This window comes from Cavia porcellus, unplaced genomic scaffold (genome assembly GCF_034190915.1).
Source record: "Cavia porcellus strain 051 isolate PalLab524CR breed Dunkin Hartley unplaced genomic scaffold, mCavPor4.1 scaffold_24, whole genome shotgun sequence".
In the NCBI taxonomy this organism is placed as follows: domain Eukaryota; kingdom Metazoa; phylum Chordata; class Mammalia; order Rodentia; family Caviidae; genus Cavia; species Cavia porcellus.
Genome location: NW_026947507.1, coordinates 53534500 through 53559055, shown reverse-complemented (window position 1 = coordinate 53559055; position 24556 = coordinate 53534500). Strand labels below are relative to the sequence as shown.

General features: G+C 38.4%; 1 protein-coding gene across 19 annotated transcripts in view; it reads right to left on the bottom strand.

Annotated features, from left to right (window-relative positions):
* Trdn (triadin) overlaps positions 1-22082 on the bottom strand; it is a 319660-nt gene extending 297578 nt beyond the window's left edge. For 10 of the 19 annotated variants that reach the window (XM_063235066.1, XM_063235068.1, XM_063235074.1 and 7 more), the window contains exon 1: positions 21663-22080. In XM_063235066.1, the coding sequence (XP_063091136.1) occupies positions 21663-21684 (22 nt within the window). In that variant the 5' untranslated portion in view covers positions 21685-22080. Of the gene's footprint in view, positions 1-21662 lie in introns of all 19 variants that reach the window. The other 9 variants (XM_063235059.1, XM_063235060.1, XM_063235070.1 and 6 more) reach the window with 2 other exon arrangements.
* Between the last annotated feature and the right edge of the window lie 2474 nt (positions 22083-24556).

The window sequence follows — 24556 nt, the reverse complement described above, 5'->3', positions numbered from 1 at the left end:
AAAATATGTAAAAGCACTTAGTTTTGACCCAACATTCTAAAGTTTTACAACAGAATTAATCACATTGAACAAATATGTGGTCATTTCACATAGTTTATTTATTTACTTATTTTTGTGTTTTTTTGAAACAGGGTCTCACTATGCAGTTCAGGCTGCTTTTGAGCTCATTTGAGGCCCAGTCTGGTCTCAAACTCACAATGATCCTCCTGCTTCAGCCTTCCAACTGCTGGGATTACAGGTATACATCACCACACCTGTCTTGCCACGTAGGTTATAATAAAAAAAAATTCTATAAACACACACCAAAAGCAGATGGCTAAACAAATAATTAATAAAATCATACAAATTCTGGTGAAAATTTATATTCACTGATAACAAAGAATGCTTAAAAAATTTTATGAGAAATGTTTAAAAATACATTACTCAACCATGGTCCTAACTTTAGTGAAAATGCTAATTAAATGCATGAAAAAATATTAGAGGAATATAATATAGTTACAATAGAAGCAATGGGATTGTGAGTTTTTTCTATCTGTACTTTTTACTCTTAAACATATACTATGGTACTCATGTATTTTTAAAAACCCAGCTAAATTGCGAAAGGGTGAATGATACTGTCAGAGAAATGGGTGGATGAGTTCACTGGTACCTCAGTTCACAAATTTAATTTGCTGCCTGATTTGGAAAAGATGTCCATACTCGTGTCTGTGTGGAGAAGATGTCTGTGTTCATCACCCAATGTGGGACTCGCAAACACGAAATTTTGCCACACACTTCTGTTTGCAAACCAAATGTTCGTGAACCAAAGCAGCTCTGTATTTGGGTCACTAAAACATCAGAGGAGTAAATAACAGTTGGCATAGTGCAGATGGAGAAGAGTTAGAAAATCACTTCTCCTTTTCTTCTTCTTGCATGCTGACCCCTGCTGGTCTTTCAAGATTCCATCCTCTCCTCCCAGGGTCCTTGCCTGAGAAGGCACCATGGCCGGGCACTCCCATGCTGGGCTGCGTTGATTTTATGACCATGATCCCTACATGTTTTCCAGAATGTTCCTGCACCTTATTATACTGCGTTAAAATCCTTCTGTTCTCTGCACTGTTCTCTGGGTCTGATACCTTCTACTTCCATTTAGTGAAAAAAAACAGCCCTTTGGTACGATATTGTTAATGAGAGGATGAAATAGAAGAGAAAAAAACCTTTTGAAATAAGTAGATCTAAATTCCCATCAGAAATCCTAAAGTAAATTCTTCCAATAAATTAAAAGCATTAATTACAGAATAAGGTGTTAATTCTAGGTGAACTCATAAATTTTTATTTGTTCAGTTGGCTACTAATAAGTGAGCAGAATGATTCCTTATGAATAATAGTTTTTTAAAAGACATGAATATTTACTAAGCGTTAACAAGTGCCATTTTGCATGATGCCTTGAAAACTGCCTGGATATTAAGAATGCTGGAGATAAAGGGTTGTGAAATGGATAGACTGAGATAAAAAGTGAGGTGAATGGTATTCGTGTAGTATTGTCCTTGTGCTTTTTCTACTTGTAGCCCGGGTCATAGCATAAAATCAGCGCTGCTTCTTGCCCTCGGACATGTCCCAGAGGTGATGTGAGGAGAACCTGAGGTTCCTAATACCCTGCCCACACGTCCACACGTGCATTCATTCTGTAATGAGTTACTGGGTTCCCACTCTGTGCACCTGCAGCGTGCTTGGATTCAGATGAGCGAATTTCTTTACAAATTTCTGCCTTCGTTGGACCAACACTAATAAGTGATAAAAACTGATATTAAATAACTGCACAAATGAACATTTGCACCTGTAAGAAGTGCTGTAAAGGAGACATACCAATGCTGTTAGAGTCACAGACGGTGACAGCGGGGTGCTGGAATCTAAGGGACAAGGGAGAGCACAATTCGGGGGAGCACATGAGCTGACTCAGCAAGGCTACATGAGTCTCAGGTTGTTCTTAGCATTTGATCAAGGAAAATGTGCACTAAACCCTCATGAGTACCAAAGTGGGCTCCTCAGATTCCAATACACCCAGCAAAGCAGGTCAGACTTTGGAGCGCATTGCAGATGTGAGAGCTTTGAGGTAGAAAACCCAGCAAAATCCCCAGGCACCTGATACTCCCAAACAGGAAGATGAGACATTTGCATGGTTTTGAGCCTAAGAGTTGGTGCTAATATCTTTGGGCAACAACAGAAAAATAATACAAAAGCCTAAACCTGAACTAACTGGGGGGTGGGGAGGCCTCCATTTACCATGGTCATTTGAAGGATATTCTTAAAGCTTGGAACAATTAGTTTACTTAGAAATTTCATAATCCTTGAAAAAGACCCAGATGAGATTAGTAAATGAAAGAAAACTTTAAAATGAAAACTAAATGTATTAAGGTTTACCCTATGTTCTAAAGCTGATACATGCAAATATTATTAATTTTTGAATAACCCCTCAGAAATGAGCAGGGTAAAAGGTGAATTACATGATAGCCACAAAATAGGAAGGGGGAGGAAGAACAATGAAGCAGTTCCCCCCACTCTACTTTTTAAAATTAGAAGAACAGTATAAACTTCACTCTAGAAGTAAATATAAATAATATTATGCATCACTGATTGTGTGCATGTATGATTCACACAGTTTTGTTATTCTTCCATGCTCCCATAACATTGCTGGGTCAACATAAAGGAAAATAACTATATTGGTATTGATGTGCCAGTCTGTGTCAGGCTGTGTCTGAGCACTCATGTGCATGTTGTGGTAGCTGTCATTGTGATCTGTCTATTGCAAGTAAGGAAACTTCACTTCAAAGAGATACTGTAGGTAAGTCACACAGGAGGGCCGGGGTGGCTATGCCTCGCATGGTGTGACTGTATTCACCAAACACTCTCCATGCACAGAAACAGTACCTAGTACAAGCCCAGAACCATAGAAGCCGTTCTTCCTACATGGTTTGGTGGGGTTTATAACCACTCGGTCCTTCAGTTTATCTGTAATAAATTTCCAAATGTCATCTCTACACATTCTCAAAATAGTCTATGATTTGAAATGTACAGGTAAGAATTTAGCATGACTAAAAGACTGAAACAAAGGGACAGCACCTCCAGAAGCATTTTTTTTGTCTGGGCTTTTTCAACTTAAGAAGTGGAGAATGATGTGAGATTTGTATTCTAAACGACAGAGGGCCACTATAAAAGGGAGCAGTGACCTGCTATTATTCACACTTAAAAATAAAAAAGGAAATTGTATTGAATGTTAACAGGAGGGATTCAGGCAAAGGCATCTTGACGGAACTATTGTTAGGCATAAAATCACTTTCTAAGGAAATGCTGAATGCTTTCACATGAAAATATTTAACCAGATGGTAGATGCTCATTTTCTTTGATGTTTCTTACAGTGTAAGTGTGTTCTCGTTTGTGGACAGTTAAAACACTAGCAGTTTCTAGGACCATAATTTTATAACATTGATGAATAACTTTTGTTATTTTAACATGAAATTGCTTGAAATGACCTTGGACCTTTCCAAATCTACTTTCCTATGGCTTCACCTATTGTAGCATACTAATTCTTTCTCATTGTGGGAATAAAGACAATAACTGAATTTTGATAAAGGCAATATGGATTCGTTCAATAAAAAAGGAAATGGAAAATTCGGTGAATAATTACACAAAATAAGCCTGCAAGGCAACTGTTTCATCTTTCACTTACCGAGGTATTGGAGAATATCATACACTAAATAAATCTAAGATTCATGTAGTAAAACCAGCAAGTCTCCAGACTCACAATTTTGAGATGACATTGGAGTTTCAGGGGACAAAATCTCTCTGTTTCAATGTAAATGAACTAAAACTTTGATAGCAGTTTAACAAATAAATACATTTAAATACATCTCTGAAAGTTTTATGTTCCTTAATTATTATCAGGAGTTCAAGGTTGGTTAACACTCTCAGAAGAAGAGAATATAATCTTTTTCAATATTTGTCAATTAAATGCCATCATCATTATTGAGTAATCAATTATTTTATTCTTCTAAAGAAAACTCACTTATTCAGTTTTTTGAAACTTTTGAAGCTTGGCAGAGGCAGCTTACTATACACCAGAGATATGTATTCATTTATTTATAATGTATCAAACTTAATACAAAACATTCAATATTAGAAAGCATGAAAATATAATGTTAGCAATTAGATAAGAGAAATAAAAGGAATAAAGAGAATTTCAGGAAATGGAAAGACAGTCTTTGTTTATGAATAGGAAGAACAAACATTGTAAAAATGGGCATTCTTCCAAAGGTATTATACAGACAGTACAATTTCAATCAAAATACCATTTGCATATCTCATAGATCTAGAGAAAATCATCCCTAAAATTATTCTGGAACCAGAAGAGACCTAGAATAGCAAAGGCAATTCTGGGCAACACAGGCAAGGCAGAAGGCATGCCAACCCCTGACTTGAAATTATACTACAAAGCTATTGTGATAAAGTCAGCATTGTACTGGGACAAAAACAAACCTGAAGATCAATGAAATAGATTAGAAGATACAACCACAATTACAAACACACTCAGCCACCTCATCTTTGACAAGGGGCCAAACATGTTCACTGGGATAAAAATATCCTCTTGAAAAAGTGGTGTTGGAAAAACTGGTTCTCCCTATGCCAAAAGCTAAACCTAGACCCATGTCTATCTCCATGTACTAAACTAAAGTTAAAATGGGTCACAGATCTAAATATTAAAACAGAAACACTAAATCTTCTGGAGGACAAAGTAGGTAGAAATCTTGACAACTTAGGGGTAGGCAGAGAGTTCATGAACAAAAATCAAACTGCACATGAAATACTTCCCAGAATCAACAACTGGGATCTCATTTTATTAAAAAGATTTTGCGTGTCAAAAGAAATCTCCAACAGAATGAAAAGAAAACCCACAAATTGGTAAAATATCTTAGCCAACTGTCCGTCAGACAAAGGACTTCTATTTAGGACATATAAAGAATTTTTAAAAATCAGGAACTACAAATTCAAAGACCCAGCGTAAAAATGGGCATCTGAGATGAAAGCTCTGTAAACTCACTCTCTGCCTCACACCACCCGTCACTCAAAGAAGGTAGTAAAGTTACTATTTTGATCTCTGCACCCTTTTAATACTAAATCAAAGATATGTAAACTGTAAAAATAGAAAACATACAAAATTATTCTGGAATAACAATATTCCTGTAAGCTTACATCTTTATTCTGGAATAACAATATTCCTGTAAGCTTACATCTTTAAGCTACTTTTGCCTTTAAAATAAATGCTTCAAAAATTTTGTTTTATTTACACATGTCAATGAATAGTTTGCCATACAGCATCATAATGTCTTATCATATTTTCTATTTTTTGAGACAGGGTCTCCCTTTGTAGTTCAGGCTGGTCTTGAATTCATTATGTGGTCCAGGCTGCCCATGAGCTTGCAACCATCCTGCTCCTTCAACCTCCTGAGTGCCAGGATTACAGGCACGCACCACCACGCCTGGCATTTAAAAATAAGTTTCAAAACTAAAAGTATAAAATAGTTGCTCTTTTTTTGGAATCCTACCTATAGAATCGTTTTTCTCATTGCTTCACACAAAGTGTCTGTTATGTTATAGAAAATGTTTTAATTTCACATTGTAGTGTATACATCACAAACTAATATGTATGCACTTAGACTGTAATAATGCTACATACCATGGTGCATGTATATATGACTTCTCACCGCTTAAAATTGAGTCCTGTGCTACCTGAAGTTTTCCATTCTGAGTTTTTCCCTTAATATTTGCCAGTAAAAATGTCTACTTGTATCCTGTCCTTAAATAATCAATGTTTTAGAAAAAAATATTCTCATTTTACTTTTCTGTACATTTAACTTGGTGATTATTCAACACCACATTTTTCTTTTCTAGATTTTATTATTTCAGCAATTTTAATTAACCAAATTTCTCATAGTTTCTTCCTGTCACTTACTCTCTGGCTACATTGTTTCTTCCTAATTGGTTTTCTGGATGACATTTAAGCAGGAAGACTGTGTTACACGTTGCAGATCTACAGGAAAGTTATGAGAAAATACTATCAAAGTCCTGCTGGGAAGAAGGCTTTGGAGTCTGAATATGAAGACAGACACATTTATTTTAACAGCGACAGCAAGCAGAGAGATCATGCATCCTTCGCCTGCCTCAAGCCGATCATGTTTAGCTGACAGGACTGCAGGTTCCGTGACATTAATCTCTGACCTGATTCTTTTAACTGCACTGGTGTCAGTTTTCAATCTACAGAATCTTACCCAGCAAAAACAAAACACCCAATGTAGTTTCCTTTGTACGCAGACCCAAAAGGAAAACAATATTCCCATTTCAAAGAAAGACAAGATATCTGGGTCTAAGTACTGGGGCACCTTTAAAGACCCCATAATGCTCTAGCAAGGGGTAAATATCTACCACCTATTGAGTGTAAATTATATATATATACACACACACACACACACACACAGTCTCTGATTATACAACCAGTCACATTTTTCATTTCAGATATGTTCACTGAATTGAATGGCATCAAATAATTATGGGCATGCTAAGAAGGAATACATAGGAATAAATATTGCACAAATATAACCTTTACTCCTAAGAATTTCAAATACCATTCATGAAACAAATTTTTAAAAACTGAAGTGACTATAATGTTACAACTGTAAAGGAGAACAGGTCACTAACTAGAAAACAACACTTCTTGGAAGAAAAGTCAGCATATATTGCTGCAATAGAAAAATCTAATTAACCATGGGTAGCCTAGTGGTGGTTAGCCTAACTAACCATGATCCCAATGGTGAATTGTGGCTTTGAGAAAGAGACTCCCTTTTAGTCTCAGATCCTTTATAATGTTAAGTGAAATAAGTGGGGCACAAATACCACATATTCTCAATATACATGAAGTCTAAAACAACTAAACTCCAGGAAGCCACAGTCAGGAGGGCGGTGGAGGAGGCTGGAACAAGAGGGGATAAGGAGAAGATGCTCAGCGGGTGCAAACTCTCACTTAGACAGGCAGAGGTGTTGGCTTGGCTTGCTTGCCTGCTACACCTGTAGTGTAGCATGGTAAATGTAGGTAACAAAAAGTATGATGTGTCTCAAAAATGCTGAGTCACTTGAAATGTTCTCACTGCACACACAAACATTGTGTTTAAGGTAACAGTTAAATTAATGAGCTTGATTTAAATGTTCCAAGTTGTCTTCATAAAATAATAAAAGAAAGATGAAATTAGAAAGTCTAAAAATTGTACAATTGCCTAACATGTTGAATCTGGCTGAACTAGTTACCCACAGAATGAGTTATCATTATTTGTTGGGTAATGTAGTATTGCAGAGTTAATTTGGTAGTGGAGTGCAAGATGGATTATAGGTCAGAAGTTCACACTGATGCTGATGGAATATATCAGTGACCTGTTGCTGTGTAACAAAACATTCCAAAACTTAGAGGTCTGAGATGCTAACAACTAATTTAGTTTGCTCAGAAATCTATACTTTAAAAGTTAAAGATCAGCAAACATCCTATCTATGCTTCATAAGCATCACTTAAGAGATCTCTCCAGCACCTGTAGAACTGATTTTCAAGGTGGTTCACTCGCACAGCAGGAAAGGTAGTATTGACTGTAGGCTGGAAGCTCAAGTGGGTTTATGGGCCAAGGTCCTGACATTCGTTGTTCAGCTCTCCCCAAGGCAATGTGAACATTTCACAACATAGATTCAAAGAAATTATCCTGGGAGAACAACGCGGACAACCTTCATATTTTTAGTCCATCCTTGGAAAGCATTTCATCATACTTTATTTTTTGAGGCTTTCACACAAGTCTGTCTGGGCTCAAGAGGAGAAAAAATAGAAGTCACCTCCAGGTAGAAGAAGAGTGGAGGTCATTATAAGAAGAACATGTGAAATCTTGCTCCAACTACTTTTGAAAAAGTACAATCTGCCACATAACAGGTTTCCAAATATAAAATGACAGTATCTTAAATTAGAGCAGGAACAATAGGAAGAAAGAGGAAAAGTGGGTGGAAGAAAAGTGAAATTTAAAGATTAGAGATTTAGCTGTCAGGAAAAAGACAGAATTCTGGAAGCCTGGGGGAAGAGCTGACTGGGGAAGAGTTAATGAGCTCCAGGACCCACCTGCTGACTCCCATCGCGTCACTCTCTTCCAGAAAAATGGCCTTTTTTTCTACTTTATCTCCATTTTCAGATTTCCATTGCTCATGAAAAGAATCTTGCTATTAGATATGATCATAGACGTATCACAAAAAGCATACTCTGTTATGACACGTAAGTTTTAAACCACTGTGCTATATACCTAATTTGGGTCTTTCTTCCTAATAAAATTGAAAATACAGTCATTCTTCAGTAGTTACAAGGTTTGGCTCCAGAAGAACCAGTTCTTCACGCACAACAAAATTCATGGATATACACTGCACTTTGCAACAGGGCATTGGGTTCACAGACAAGCTACAAACACCTTCCTGTATATGTTAAATTATCTCTAGATTACTTGCAATGACTGTATTTGCAATACTCCATAAAATAGGATATAAATCGTGATCATACTTGATTGTTCAGGGAATATCAACAGGGCAAAGTCTACACGTGTTTCGTGCACATAATTTTCAAGTATTTTCCATTGGTCTTAGGTTAGCTTGCATGCACAGAGCCCATGGAGTCTGATAGATGACTGTATTTGTGTCCTACCCATCTGTTTCCAGTTGCCACTGATGTGGTGACTCAGGGCTCATGCTGTGTGAACCTCTGACCTAGAAGATGGTAACTTATTTTAAATTATCCAGTGTTGTTCTGTATATACATCTTAAATGCATTCTCAACAGTTTGACTAAAATTGAAAAACAGAAAAGAACTACTACTCATGACCTTCAAAATTTTTCACTAGTAGAATTTTTCTCATTTTCTTTTTCAGATATGTTGCAAGTAGAGTATATAAATTCACTTTTAATTATTCTTTTCTCATCCACTCGGGCAGAGTTAGTCTTTCCACCTCAGTGAAACTTCCCTCCATTAAATTGGAAATAGGGATCTCGTTCAAGAGTTTAAGCAAGCAAAATGAACACAAAATGAATACCATTAACTTTTGACAGTGGTCACTTTTTAAAGACAGAAAGTGTCAATCTAAATTTAGAGTGAAGTAGAAAGCAGGTCAAGTGTTGCCCGAATGACTCTAACAACCGTCATTAAGGTTCTGTTCCCTGGATAGGACAGAACTGGAGTGGGGATCCAAGAAAGGGGGAGTGAGACAAGGGGCCAGCACTGGCCTGCACTCACCTGCACTGCAGGGACAGGGGTGCAGAGACTGCCTACAGTGTCCTCCCGGTCACAGGGGATCCAGCAGTGTCAGAATTCTGAGGCAGCAGGAAGTGCCCACAAGGCTGCTGCCCCAGGTTTCGGTGTAACCCTCGGCTATGAGGACGTGGAGTCCCCAAAGCTGTGCTGGGTGACAACTTCTGGCGCCTGCTTCTACCAGGCACACTCCAGCTGCTGCTTACGGAGTCTTTCTAGGGGCAGCCGTGGCAGGCTCCTTCTTTACCCCTGAGAGGTTCTCAGGACCCTGTGCACTCTCCTCCTGGCCCTCCAGACATCCATCTCCTTTGTCCTCTGGGGCCAGGTCAATTTCTGAAAAACAAGCTGGGGAATTTCTAGTAGGTATAAAAAAAGTCACCCTTTCTTTAGGTTATTCAATGAGATTTAAATAACACAGTACAAACCGCCGAATCTGAGCAAGCTAAAGGAGCTAATCTGAGTGCCGTTTTGTCGTTGACTATACCTTTTTATCACAAGACAGTCTCATAAAAGAAATACATATTTTTGATAGATGATAGAATAATAAAACTATAAAAAATAAGCACTTGCCTTACAAGTGTGCAGTCATGAGTTCAATCCTTGGAACAAAAAAAAAAAAAAAAAAAAAAAAAAAAAACCCAAAACCAAAAAGACATCAGAGTGAATTCAACAGTGTTTTCATCCTGGCCCCTCATCTGAGAAAACTTTTGCCAACAGATAAACTGTTTCATACCATGAAAGATCACACAGCAGGAGGAACGTTAACTGTGGCTACACAGAAAGCAGGTGGCATCTGCAGAGAGCTGAGCAACCCAGCAACACAGGGTGTACTGTCCTGTTATGGGCAAGATAAAGGTGGCAGGACCACACTCCACCGCTTTTCCTATGGAGCTCATGGAACTACAGGCAAAGCCAGAAATCGTCATCGGCAAAAGTGGAACATTTGTGTCCTAGTGGGGAATGTCGAGAGAAAGGAGCCAGCCCTGAGAATGGCACTACAGTGACAGGCCTGTGGGCAGGCAGGCTCTGCTTTGGAGAGGACTAAATGATGTCCTGCCAGCCAAGGTGAGGCTTAGGTGACTGCTGAGTCCATCACTGCTCGATGAGTGACACCCAGTGTAGGTGTCTGTACTTTTCAATAAAGAATTTAAAAATAGATTTTGAATATTTTCACCAAAGTGTAAAGATAAAATGTCTAAAGAAATAGTTAAGCGGTTAGACTGCTTTTAGTATCACACCAAACACACAATTAATAAACATTGTCTGGTACACTGATAATATGTACAAGTTTATGTTTTTATGCATCTGTTGAAAATAAATTTAATTAAATTTACAAAGAGAAAAAACTTTTAAAGTTATGACACTTTGCCACAAAGCAGGATAAACTTGAGTCACTTCTAGGAAAATGGTTGTACCTTGAGACCAAAAGATTAGGTGAAATAAATCAGACTCACAAGCTTAGATATCACATGATTTCTTGTGTCTAAGAAACTCAAAGCATAAACCAATTAAAGAGGAAAATAAAAGACAAATAAAAGCAAATAGGGAGATCAACATTCTACAAATCGGAAGGAAACCAAGAGATGGAGGGAGGAGGGAGAGGGAAAGCGGATGCAGAAAGAATTACGGTGTGGTGTGTTCACGTGCCAGCCCCCCACAGGGAATGTAACCAGTGTGCCACAAACACGCACTAATAAAAATTAATTAAAAGTAAAACCAAAACGCTACAGTGACCAGCAAAATTTCGTGTAGCTCGGAACAGACACCAGATGACAGCTCTTGAAATCTGAGTGGGAACACTGTTAGCCAACGATCCTCATAGCTCTTGAATTCTTTCCACGTTTGTAGATAGAGTTCCTGCGCATTTGGGACCCGGGATCAGTGTTACCTAACGACTTCACTTGCAGTGAGTCTCTGCGGGTTTTGAAAACACATTTGCCATTGTGGTCGTGCCACCAAAAATTAAATTATCATCACTAGAATAACCCTGAGATAGACATATAGAGCTCAAAATGTCATAATATAAGGTGACTTGTAAGTCATGAAATTTAATCCACCTTCAGGTTGTTATTTAGCCTTTGTAAAACGGTATCAGACAATTTTGCAATGTTCTGTCTTTCAGTTTACCCATCAGGGTGGCCTCCACCTGTGCCTTGTCTCAAATTACGCTGCCATAATATTACACTTCTCAGCTCATTAGCTCAAGGGCACCCAAAGCAAGCCATCACCTCTCACTGATTTTTCTCAGAGGAAACCTGTGTCATTCCCTTTAGCGTACAAATCTCCTTGCCCTACTTTCCTTTAAACTCAGTATCTCTTTTTCCCTGTCTACTATATAAGCAGCAAATCAAGACAGACAAACATAATTATATTCCATTCCAGGGCAAATAACTTTCTATTCATTAAATCAGATGGCCACACTCGGTGTACTAACTTTAAATTGGTAACTGACTGGAGAATATTAAAATGACCTTCCCACCCATCCAAATACCTTCTATCAACCTAAAAAGAATCTTGCATATAAAACTAAAAAACAGTTAAACTCAGAATTTCCCATTGTTGAGTAATTTGATCCCAAGCCCTTCAAATCAGCCAGTAGCATATTGGTCACCTTCACATTATGTTTTTTGGTGGTTCACTAGGATGTATTTTAGCATCATTAAAAAAAAATGTTGGAAATCACCTGTGGAGTCAAATTTATGGAGAAAATTACTGCTTGCTACTAATTATCTTGAAATTACCAAGAAAGAATGCTACAAAGTTTCCCATTCCAAATGCCAGTGCATTTCCCTACCCCTCAGAACCATGTTAATTTAGTGAAAAAATATTAAATAATTGCTTGATGAATTAACTCAGTACTGTAAGACTCTAGAGATGTTATCAAAACTTAATTCTGTGCTTTTTCATTTATATTCCTATCCTTCTATCTGGGAACATATTTTTAGTTTTTGCTTTAAATTCTATTTCTTGAGGACAATCTGTAACCCACTTAGGTCTGTTTTTTTTCCTTCTTGCATTTCCTTGGTGGTCATATCTCATAACGGTTGATTTGATTATGTGTTTTATATTGATTCATTTCCTAATTGCTTCATTACGTACTTTAAACATGAATGATGAGAAATCAAGGAATCTACCTTACAATTTTTATCTATAAATGTATCTGTTCATATTGCAGAATTAAAACAATAACTAGCAAAAGCAATTACCAAAAATATATACAAAAATGTGTAAGTGAATGAATATTTTTTAGGGTGTCAGCAGTTTGCTCCTCTCCATCCAGGGATAAAAGACAGAATGATGGAAAGGAGATAAAATAGCATGTCCCTAACATCTGCATACGGAAAGCCCATGTCACTCACAAGCGGAACCCATAGCAAGTGGTGGCTGTCCAGAGCATTATAACCTACCAGGCATTTCAGTTTCAAAGGAACTGGACAAATGCTCAGTAGAAAAACATGTTCTGCTTAATTCAAGACATAGCCAAAATTTTCTGGCAAGTGTCAGGAACATTACTACTGACATAACTCTCAGTGGCTGTAAAGAATTCCCCAGAGTATCCTGCTACTGATTGCTTTAATCTACTCATTTCTGCTGTGTTTAGTAATTTTCTGCTTGCCTGTTCTTTGAACCATTCCGCTTCACCCTTTCCTTGATGCAAGGCTTCCCCTACCACCTGGAGAACCTTGTCTGGCTTCAGTGCTTAATGCAGTGTCTTTACAGCATGTCTGGAGGAGACCACTTGCTGAAAACACAGGTCCTCACAGCACTTAGCACAACACTGATAATTGCTTTCCTCCAGCAGGCGAGTTTTCATTGGTCAGCTGCAGAAACATATTTAGGGGTTGCCTGTCCTAGAGTTTTATGCTGGAATGTCTTCATAAGCAGGCAGGGGTGTTCTCCACGTACCCAGTAAACTCCAAGTAGCATGCACAGTGCTGAGAAGCAGCTCTGAAGGTTAGGGTCAGACGACAGCTCTCACGCAGGGGAATGAGAACTTGGGACCACCACAAACAACTGCTTTCAAAAAATGAGGAATATCAGCCTGGTAGCTCAAAATTACAGCAATAGTATAAATCAAAAGAGAGTATGTAAAGCAGGATTTTAGCCCCGTTCCTTACCAGGTGAATGCCACATTTTGGCCATCTCAAGACTGCACCCCACAGACAGCTAAACCCCATCTGCCATCCCTCTTTCCTCTCCATGCTCATCCAGCCTGCTAGTGTTCTCTGTGCTCTTTGGCCATCCATCCCTCCCGATGGACATCGGGTACGCTACAAAGGACCAGTGACAAAAATTCCTTGTTCCTAAACTGATTTTTGGCATGTTTCAAGGTGTGCTCATGAGTCAAAGATGGAAGAGCACCGGCTACTATTCTAGTACCTTCCACCTCAGTCCTAGTTCCCAAACTGCAGTCACTGGTTTTTAAATCTATCAGTCTTCGCCCTGACCCTCGCATGGCAGCCTCTCTGACTTCGGGGAGACCCATTATTTCAGAGGCAGAGACCTTTAGCCTTTCATCCCTGGGTTCTCCTGGTCAGTCACTCGACTGACACACAGAGAGTGCTAAGATTTTACTCACGGCTTTATGCATCTACATCTACGCTATGAATACTATGCCATCTACAATTTGGTTATATTTCCCATAGAGGTATTTTGCCTTTCTCTAAAAAAATGTCTCATATTTCTTTAGGTTTAAGTTCACAAACTTGGCATTTTACCACCTGATCATTACCTAAGCATTGTAAAATACACTCTTTTTCCCTTGAGGCAGTTACTTATGTTAAATAAGAATCACCAGGGTCAGTAATAGTAACTCCAGCATGTAATAGTGAGGAATTGCCAGTTTATGCCTATGCTTTTGGTCTCAATGTCCTATCAAATTGTTTACTTCAAACAGAGAGATCTACTGAGCACATGATGCTTTTATTTTAAAAGTCAATAATAACTTTTCCAGAGAAGCCCTGCTAAAAATGTGTTTTGAAAGTCTGAGTAAATGGAGACCGATTCTCTCCTATCCCCTGGCTCTCTTGCATTCTTGACATTACTAAAATGAAATTTTAATAAAAGTTTTCCATATCCTTTGTTTTTCTTCCGTGTTTCGGTGACCTGTGTCAGAGAGAAATATACACTGCATGACTGCAAAGATGAAAACCAGTTTGTTACAAAGAGTTCCAGCCCCACATGGTGTGTTATAAACCACGATTCCCTATGAGGAGCAGGCTCTGAGTGCAATCTGTCTTAATCCTTCAGGTTAAAAGATTTGATCTTTAACCATATTCAGTGAAGACCACGTATTTTAGCCCCTTGCCACAGATACCACATTAGAAAATATCCAAATTGCATGCATTTGATTGCAATATTGAAAGCACATTGTGAAGTGGACTCCTTAGTTTAGGAGGAAACAGGTCATTTACATACCAAAGCATCTCTTAAAATTGTAAATTCTGTGTGTCTTTGACAGCTTGACTTCAGACACAGAGATGTGAAGATGTTTGATGTACAGAGCATAACTTGGAGAGAGAGATGAGCAGGACTTTATTCAAAACACATTTGCCACGGATACTCATCTGGCTTCCTTTGAAGATGGAAATTATTATCTCTTTGGACCAGGAAGTTCCCCTCCCTCTGCACAGCCCTCCCTTGGGCCAAAATATGTTTATGGAGCACTACCTAAGTCTGCCCATCAGAAAGCTAGTGTGCCACGCAGGTACCCAGAGCAGGCAGCAAGCAGGGAGAGCAAAACCTTAGCTAGAACTGGAAATTAAACTGAGCCTAATCACCATACCTTGGGAATTACTCTGTGATGTTAATGTGCAGTTGCTAGAGGAAGATCTTCTTCAATGTCTTCTTTCAAGATACGTTCTATTAACCAATGTGCATGTTTTTATACTAGGCACTACCTAAAAGCCTTCTTTTCATTTGAAGGAAGAAAAGAAAACAATAATATTTTAATACTGCCTTTAAGCTCCAAGTAAGCAGAAGCATAAAACCAACGGCTTAACTGCATAATCGTAACCAGTTATGCATTATCTTCTCAAATTGATATATTCAACCCAAAGGTCAATGCTGATGGTTTTTAAATTGCTTAGTTGCCTGCTTTATGTTTCTCTAATATTATATATTGTTAACTGATTAAAAAATTTATGCAAACAGCATTGGAGTCTTTACATCTCTAAGGATTCCTAATCCTTTAGGAAAAATAACTCAATATTTCCCGTTTATTTTTATGTTGTAAAAATAGCATAATTTTGAAATTACAGTCAAAATGAGGACCAAAAAAAAAGCAGGTAAAAATTAAGCAGCATTTAGGATGATAAACAGCACAATTTCCATGCTACTGTGTGCTGATAGAGTGGAGAATAAAAAATTGCTCCTATAAAAAAATAACAAAAGCTATAAGGAAAGGCTGCTTAGTGGAAGGAACTCAGCTAGGGCTGACACACAGATCTGTTTTCTGGTCATTTCCTTACAAGCTTCACATCATGGATGCTTTGGAGACAGAGCTCTTACAAGTGGGAAGGGGACCCGGAGACAGAGAAAGAGGGGTGGGAAGGGAAGAGAAGGAGAATAAAAAATAATATGTTAAATCCCTGTGCCTCCCCCTAAGATGCATGCCAGCATTACATACTGCAGACCTGTACTAATACACTAAAACCTTAAAACAAGAACAAAACACAACTCCATTTACCCATTAGCAAGATCCTGTAAAAACTTGAAAAAAATTCCCTCCCATCACGTTATTCTCAATTAGTGAAGTTCTAGCCACTGGTCTGTGCCTTCTCATGTAAACCACCTGACTCTTTCCAGATTCTGTGCAGTAAAGGACTGGAACCAGGCCTGGAACCATGGTCTACGACCATAACCCGCTCACTCGGTACTGCACTGCATCGCCTTTTATTTTTGACTGATTTGTAATGTGTTTGGGGGAAAAAGCAACATTGCAAAAACTGAAGGCAGTCTCCCACCACTAGTACATGTGAGGAAAGTGTCTTCGGTGTTTTTTAAATGCTGCCCTGTCCCAGCTCCACATGAGTTCTTCCCTGTGATTTTCAGTGAAACATACCTCCCTGTTTCTCACGGTCTGCTTTATCTTTCTCTAAATTCAACTTCAGTGAAGACTGAGAGGTTCTAGACTCAGATTAATCAGGTCTATGTGATGCCTATTTCAGTTCCTATGATATTTCAAAAAGACATTTACCCGAGATCTTGGCGCCTAGTAACTTGCCAGTAAACACAAGATTTGGCACAGCACTTTTCAGAAGGTTTCTTTTTTTTTTAATTCATTATATTAACTTTTTAGGTCTTAAATTTTTCTTGGGATTTTTCATGCATTACCTTAAAACTGTTGGTAATTAATGTCACCATATATTTGAACAATGAGATAAAACAAACTTCTGGTTCTCAGTTTATAATAGATATATTTTAAATACGATTATTTCTTAGTGGGTTGTTGCAAACAGCAATTGTATTTTAGGACTCCCCTAACACATACATACTCAGTTTTCATCATTAACAACAGATTGTTCAATTTAAAGAATAATTTTCACTCAAAAATACATTAGTGACCAATGGATTGATTGACCTAGATATTTTATGAAAGGTAAATGCTAACTAAACCATCAACTCCTCCTTTAAAAAAAATCTGTGTTACGGAAACATTGGAGTAGTCACGAAACTAGACAGAATATTCTAATGGAATTTCACGTTCCCATCCTCGGGCCCAAGCTGACACCTCTCACATCTCATTTACTCCCCGCTCTGTGTATTATATAGGATACAAGCATCTTGTCTCATCCCTCTGTGTCTTGGTAGGTGTCTTTAAATAATAAGTAGTTTTAAAAGACAGCCACAGTATGATCATCTCACTAAAAATAGAGTGACAATTATTAATGTCATGAAATATGTAATGTGTCAAATTTCCAATGATTTTATCAGAATCGTTTCAGGGTTGTTTAACTCTTGACACAGTAATGTCACACTTTGTGACAGGTTATCCTTTTTTATGCTTCTTTTCATCTGTAATTTTCCTTGACCTCTCTTTTTGTTCATATTTGTTGTAAGGACTAAATTGCATATACTACAGCAGTTCCCTAGACTGGGTTTTCATGCTTTTTTTCTATGCATTTTTGCAAATTGGAGGCTAATTTATTTTCCTTTCTTCACGATTATTTTTCTTTATTTCTCTTTTTTTTCATTTCTCTTTTTCTTTCTTCTTTCTCTCTTTTTAGTCATGAATATATACTTGCCATCATTTTATTGCTTGGTTATGATTTTAAAACAGTATATCTTTTTGTGGCTTTTATGGTTTTGTCCATTGATAAAAAGTCTTGTTTTGCCTTCACATGTTATGCAGCAAAAAAATTCTAATCTTAAGCAACTCATGCACAAAGATTTTCATTTAATTATACCTCTCACTAGCATGATCCTTCTGTATGGAATGACTCAGCCCTTCACTGTCAATTTTAAAATGTGTTCCTGGAACTAAAAACTGTTTTCATGTGGTGTATTGTTGTTGTTGTTTGATTAAGAGAACAGAGATTATACCTTGGAAGTCATTAAGCCCAGAAGGCATTCAGTCCTGCACCCCCCAACCCACCCCAAATCCGAATCCAGCTGGGTAGGATGAAACTGTTCCTTCTCTTATTTCATCATGTTTCTCTCTAGGTGGTATAACTCATGCTTCTTCTTGATAAGCAAGTTGGGTATGAATTCTTGGGTATGAATTCTTGACAGTAGTGGTGGGTGTTCATGGGCTATAGGGTCTTCAGGATAGCAAGGATAACACAATGTGTGAAATGTAATTGCTTTTGCTCAAAACTTTGAATACCAAACGCTCCCCTAACTGCAAGGGGAAGTGGACACTGCACTAACCCTTCTGAACATTGAAGTTACTAGTTAAAAAGCCCAACTTTGACATATTCGCAACAAATTTGAATCTATTATATAAAAAGTCAGATTTTCCTATATTTTGAAAGCTCTTGTAATCCAGAAAACATCCATACTATTCCAAACATAATATGACTATATATTGGTTAACAGGCAATTTGAAAACTATATAGTTTATTAACTTAAAAAAATCTCTCGATCATCTCACAATTGTATTAGGAATAAACTTTATTTCTTTATCCAAATTACTCAAAAGCTATTTTTACACAGTAACGTATGCTGCAGAGCAGATAGCACAAGGTGGCACCTCTGTCAGCGTGGTTGCAATGCATGAACCTTAGAAGGCGGGGCTAATGTGGGCACCCGCCTTGGAATAACTGGACTTCTGGAAGGAGGTGGAGAGATATTTATAGCCCTGAACTCAACTGAGCACAGTGTGAGTCTAACCCAGTATGGGCTCTTATGTAACATACCCAATGTAGCATGGGCCTGGTGCATGCTCTCAACAGCTACTGAGATAATACCAAGTTCGTTGTAGACCTCACACAGTGAGAGAACATATTCCGTCTGATGCTGTGGTCAGGCCTGGTTGTGACTCCGTGCTGTGCAGCTGTGAGAATTCAGGCATAGGCCTCAACCTTGCCAGACCTCAGCTTCCTGTTCTCCCAATAGTAACAATAAGGTTTAGTGAAATAATTTTGTTGTGAGAATTAAAAGAGCATGTCACAAGCTTGATTCAGTGCTTGGTACATTACATCTTTGCAATACATGTAAACTATAATCATTGTAGTAATATATCATGCCCCAAATCAAAGTTGCTTTTTCCAAAAAATTCTTTAAAGTTCAGCTTTTTCTTGGTTCTAATTAATTTACTGACCTCTCCCTGAAATGCAGCAATGAATGCAGCACTATCTCCTTTCTTATGTCAGCTGAAATGATCCAGATTTTTACATGCAGGGGAAATCTAAATGAGGAGCTTGGCATGTTATACAGATACACAATACCCTATAGCTGAGCAAGCACTGAGCGTAAACCACAAAAACACACAGCGCATCCCAAGATCTCCTCTAATTACAAAGACTTTGGAGCTGCCATAGAATTCACCTGAGCCTGGGCTTCCCATAAATGTGGAGGAGCACTCTTGCTCCAGAAGGTTCAGATCTTGCTCTTTCTTTACTCCTACAAACTGCTGAGTTTTCAAGATGAATGGATGGGAAGAGAGGTCAGTGGACCACACGGGGCGGCTGATAGAGTGATACAATGTTTACGCTTCAGTCATGTGTCTAAAACTCACTGCAAAAGAACCGCAGCAGATGAAAAAGAACACTATTCCAGGATGAGGGATTAGCTCATACCAAGGCAAGGTACAAAATTATAACCATTATAAAAGACTGGAACACAGCTCTCCTAGCTGGGGCACAACTGGGAATCTCAAACACAAGATAAAAAGTGTGCAGTAGAGCATCATACGAAACCTTTGGATAGTCATGGAGGATGAGTGTGGTCCCAGCTCTGAAAGGTAAGTTCTCAGAGTGGCCAATCTAATATTCATTTGAAAAAAGCAATCATTCCAAAAAGCATTCAGTACACTACCAAGGTTCAAGTGACACAGACCCTATCAACAGTGTAGGCCAAGGAATGGGGCATGACAATTACTTAGAAAGTAGGTGATGACTTCACTTTTCAATCTGTCAATAATTCAGTTTTTTTGTGGGTCACTCCCAGAAAGTCTTTCTTATGCCTCTAAAATACTCCCAACAGGGAAAAGCCAAAAATGAAGTTCAACTTGATAATCAAGAATTTTCCCCTAAAGTCTGCTATGAATCAGTGCAAAGGACCACAGAGCCTAAGCCAGAGGCAAAACCACAACACATCAGCTGGCAGCCCGCGCCCTGAACCAAGGCAGGGCCAGCACTCTAGGTATCTTCATAACTTACGCAGGGCTAAGCAAGAAGCTTGTATAGACAGTTATGTTTAAAACAAATGGAAGTTCATTTGACACGGAATATATAAAGGAGAGAAGAAAATACTACTTATATTTAGTTAGCAAATTCTAAACCAAAATTGTCAAACGCTGAGCCTGATCTCGTCCTACAGCAAAGAAGAAAACAAATTAGCACTGCGGCTTCAAATCAGAGAAGCTGAGTTACATACAGCTCCTTTTTCTGCAAAGCTGAGATAATGCTACGTAATTGAATTGTGTGATATTTAAGAAGCGCCCACACACACACACACACACACACACAAACTTCTGATCCAAATACCTAATATGTAGAAATTTCTGAGTAATTGTTGCAGTAAATTTGGGGTGTCAGACTAATTTCTCTGCAGGAAAGACAAGTGAGGAAATTTTTCTTACAAATATTGACTGAACATCTCTAACAGAAATCATGGTGCGTGTATTAATTTCCCAAAAAACTAAAAACCACAAATTCTATTTTTCAGTTGTCTAATTAAAAACAAACCAGCATAGCATTTGACTTGGAAGTTGTCAAAGTACCACCTGTCTTGTTTTCTTACAGCTGTCAGAAGCAGATTTTAGATCCACCTCCAAAATTTTTACTCCAACTAAAACCAATCTGTGTCTGTATTCAGAATGCAGTAGTTTTAAATAATTTATTGTTAGACAAAAAATAAAAAGTGCATGTGTTTATGTAGGATTTGCTATCATAGTCAAATAATAAAAATTAGGTATATCATGTAGGTGTTCAGGATAAGCAATAGAAAAAGGTACTTATTCTAATATAAAAGTCATAATTCAGCACTTGGAGAGCAATAGAGAGTTTATGAAAAGAATCAGATTTGAACATTTAATTGCATTATTTACTGTTCAAATTGATAGATCTATAGTGGGTGGAATTTCCATGTCTATCTCAAAGTATCCATCAAGAGTAAAATAGAAATTTTATCACAATGCTTATGTCTTAAGTTACATATAAATTTTATGTATGCATGTGTGTTTATATACTTTGGTTTAAAAGAAAAAAAATGAATTTAAGATCTCTGTAAATATCATAAAGGAAACACTTCCCAACCATCTCCTGAAGTTGGAATATTAAATGGCACATTCTAAGTTTACCCTGGTCTTCATCCTTGAAACCTTGTCATTTTTGCTAGATAAGGGATCAGCCTTCCTGTACAGGACTGTGGCTATTTATAGAAGTGTGGGTGACAGCTGTTAACCAGTGGGGCCTTTGGTACAGCAAAGGACAATTTCAAAATGCAAAATCTCAAAGAAATTCCTTCTCACTATCCCCACCCCTGAACACTCAGAACTGGCAGCCTCTGGGCTCCCAAATCCATTTCCCAGACTGACTAAGACAAGGACCTCAAGACCACACTTTAAATGGGTGCATTGTCAGGTTGTGGGCTGTCAGTTCACCCCACCGCCCAGCCATGGAACTGGACTGGAAAATGGTAGTAGCAATACCTTCAGCAGTGATCTCAGTCATGGTGGTCGCAGCAAGCAAGAGTCGGGTGAAAGGTTCCTGTCCAGTGGCACTTGGAAAACTCGGTGGAGGGTGCTGTGTTGACACTAAGGGTGCTTTCTTTTCTGGCTGTTTCTGCTGCTTCTGTGCTGTCCTGTTGAACTTTGCCTTCCCCCCGCAGAGTTCTCCCCTGGAAACAACCTAAGCGCTTTCCCAAGCTGCACTTGTGGCTTGGTGAGAAGGATCAGCTTCGAACAAAAATAGCTTCATCTCCCTAGGACTCTTCAGCACTTTTTTTTGGCACTCTAGACAAACACACACACACACACACACACACACACACACACACACACACAGGCTCCAAAGACCAAGGAGAGGGAAAAAAGCCAAGGGAACTACAAGCAGTGTCTCAGACCCAGCAGTTTCTCTAAGATAATTGGGGTCTGTGTCAGAAAACATGAGATAAAGAGTTGAAAGTAATCTTACCCGTGATAGCTCAGATTTATTCTTAGTGTCCTTAATGTTCAGAACATTCCTCCTGCCCTTATTTGGTTTGGGGAGGGTCCTGAATGTCTACCAGAGATAAAGGGGTGGGAATTCTTAAGTAATTTTCTCAAAGTTGATTTCCTATTGGTCCAAATCCACTTAGCAAGTGCAGTTGTTTATATAAGGCTACATGTTAAATTGCCACCATTAAAGCCAAGTTTTCCTCTACACTAGATGTGTACAGGAGATGAGCAATGAACATGGGTCGATAAGAAATATGTAATGTGAACTTCAAATCTCACACCTGAGAACCAGTGAAGTATCTATTTGAGTTTATGCAGTAATAGAAAAGGAAGATGATGTAAGGTTTTGAAAACTGTAGCTAACGTTTTAGTAAAAAATTTCAACTTCTTCCTATTTCAACATAAAAATATTAAAAAGGATCATAATGAGGTTAACAATTAGCCAAACTGGCTGATTAGCATTTCACCTTCCCTCCTCCCCAGGTGTTAATGAGCAGAGAAATATTCAGTAGTCGGTAGATGGAAGGAGAAGGAGAATCAAAGGGCATTGATAATCACAATCTCTGCCCTGCCCATGAATAATCAAGAATTGTCTGCACTTACTTTTCATTTTCTTCTTACAGGGAACCTAATAGGTGCTTGTGGTTCCATGTACTAGCCTTAACCGGTCGCCTCTGGTTAACAGGCCCGGTTGGGTTTGAGTGATGCTTCACGGAGCAGGAGGCAGAGCTAGGTCTGTATTCTGAAACCGCCGTTAGCATCAATGGTGACATCCTCTGTATGAGAACTTGGATTTGATTTGCCGCCCCAATTCCTGGAACAACAGAAGTGATCATAAACCACCAGACATGAGTGATATAAATGAATGAACAAATTACTCTTCATTCACAAAGGAGGAAATAATTTTAGGTAATTGCTAGTGATTGTTTTTGTCAGTGCATGGTAGTAATACAGAATGCTGGGCTTCATTTGGGGGATCTGTGCTGGCATGTGACATATCTAGGACATTTTCAATCCTTTTGCCACATTCTCGCTTCTCTCCCACTTTTCCTTCCCCTTCCCCACTAACCTGTAGTTTCCTACTATCTCTCCTTATTGTATTCACTTACTTATTTATAGTCTAGGTTTCTCATAAGAGGAAAGTGATGCCTAATCTGAAACTTTCTGAATCTGGCTTATCTGCATTTATGTGATAGCCTCCAGGCCACCTATTTTGTCCCAAATGATTTCATTCTATTGTGTGCTATGTCACATTTTCTTTATCCATTCTTTTGTTGACAGGTGTGTGGGTCACTTACAAAGCTTAGCTATCACGAATTGTGCCACTATAAACGTGGGTATGCTTATATCCCCATGTTGCTATAATATGTACTGCTGTAATATACAGGTGTGGGTCATATAGTACTTCTCTTTTAGTTTTGGAGGGACCTCCACAGTGATTTTTGTATCCCCACCCACAATGTGGGGACCTTCGGGGCCCCCCCTCATATCCGCACCACTATCCATTATTTTTGCTTGTGCTGTTAATAGCCATTCTGGCTGGGATGAGATGGAATCTCCGGTGTAGTCTCCATTGCATTTCCCTGAAGTTAGAGATGGTGAATGTTTTTCCATAGCCTACTGACCTTAGAGACATTTGTACCCAGCTCACTTGCTCTTTTGTAAAATCATGTTATGTGTCTATGTTTGTGTGTTATATTTTGAGTTCTTTATGTATTCTAGGTGTTAACCCTTTATCAGGAGGATAGCTGGCAAAGACTCTTTTCCTCTCATTCTGTGGGTTGTCTTTTTCTTGTCCTTTTTTCCCCTTAATTTGATGTAATCCCATTTATTAATTTCTAGTATTATGTCCTGTGCTTCTACATCTAAAGATTCAATGCAATTCTTATTAAAATACCAGCAACATTCTCCACAGAGCTGGAGAAAACAATTCCAAATTTTTTATGGAATCAGGAAAGACTGAGAACAGCCAAAGCAATCACGAGCCAAAAAGAGCAAAACTGTGCATACAGAAACACCCAAGTTCAAATTGAACTACAAAACCACGAGTGACAAAATGATATGGCCCTGGCACAAAAGCAGACATGGAAACCAATGGACAGAAAAAGGCACAGAAATAAACTCATGTTCCTATGGCCATCTGATTTTTTTTTAGAAAGGCCCAAAAATATACATTGAAGAAAAGAAAAACCTCACTAACAAATGCTGCTGGGAGTCCACAGGAAGCCAGGAGTCCACATGCAGAAGATGCAACTAGATCTGTCTCACCATGACGAAATCAAACCAAAATGGATCAAAGGCCGGGATAGAAAGCCAGAAAGTCGAGACTGCTGGAAGACAGCACAGGTGAAACACTTAAAGTCACAGGTGCAGGCGCAGCTCCTGGG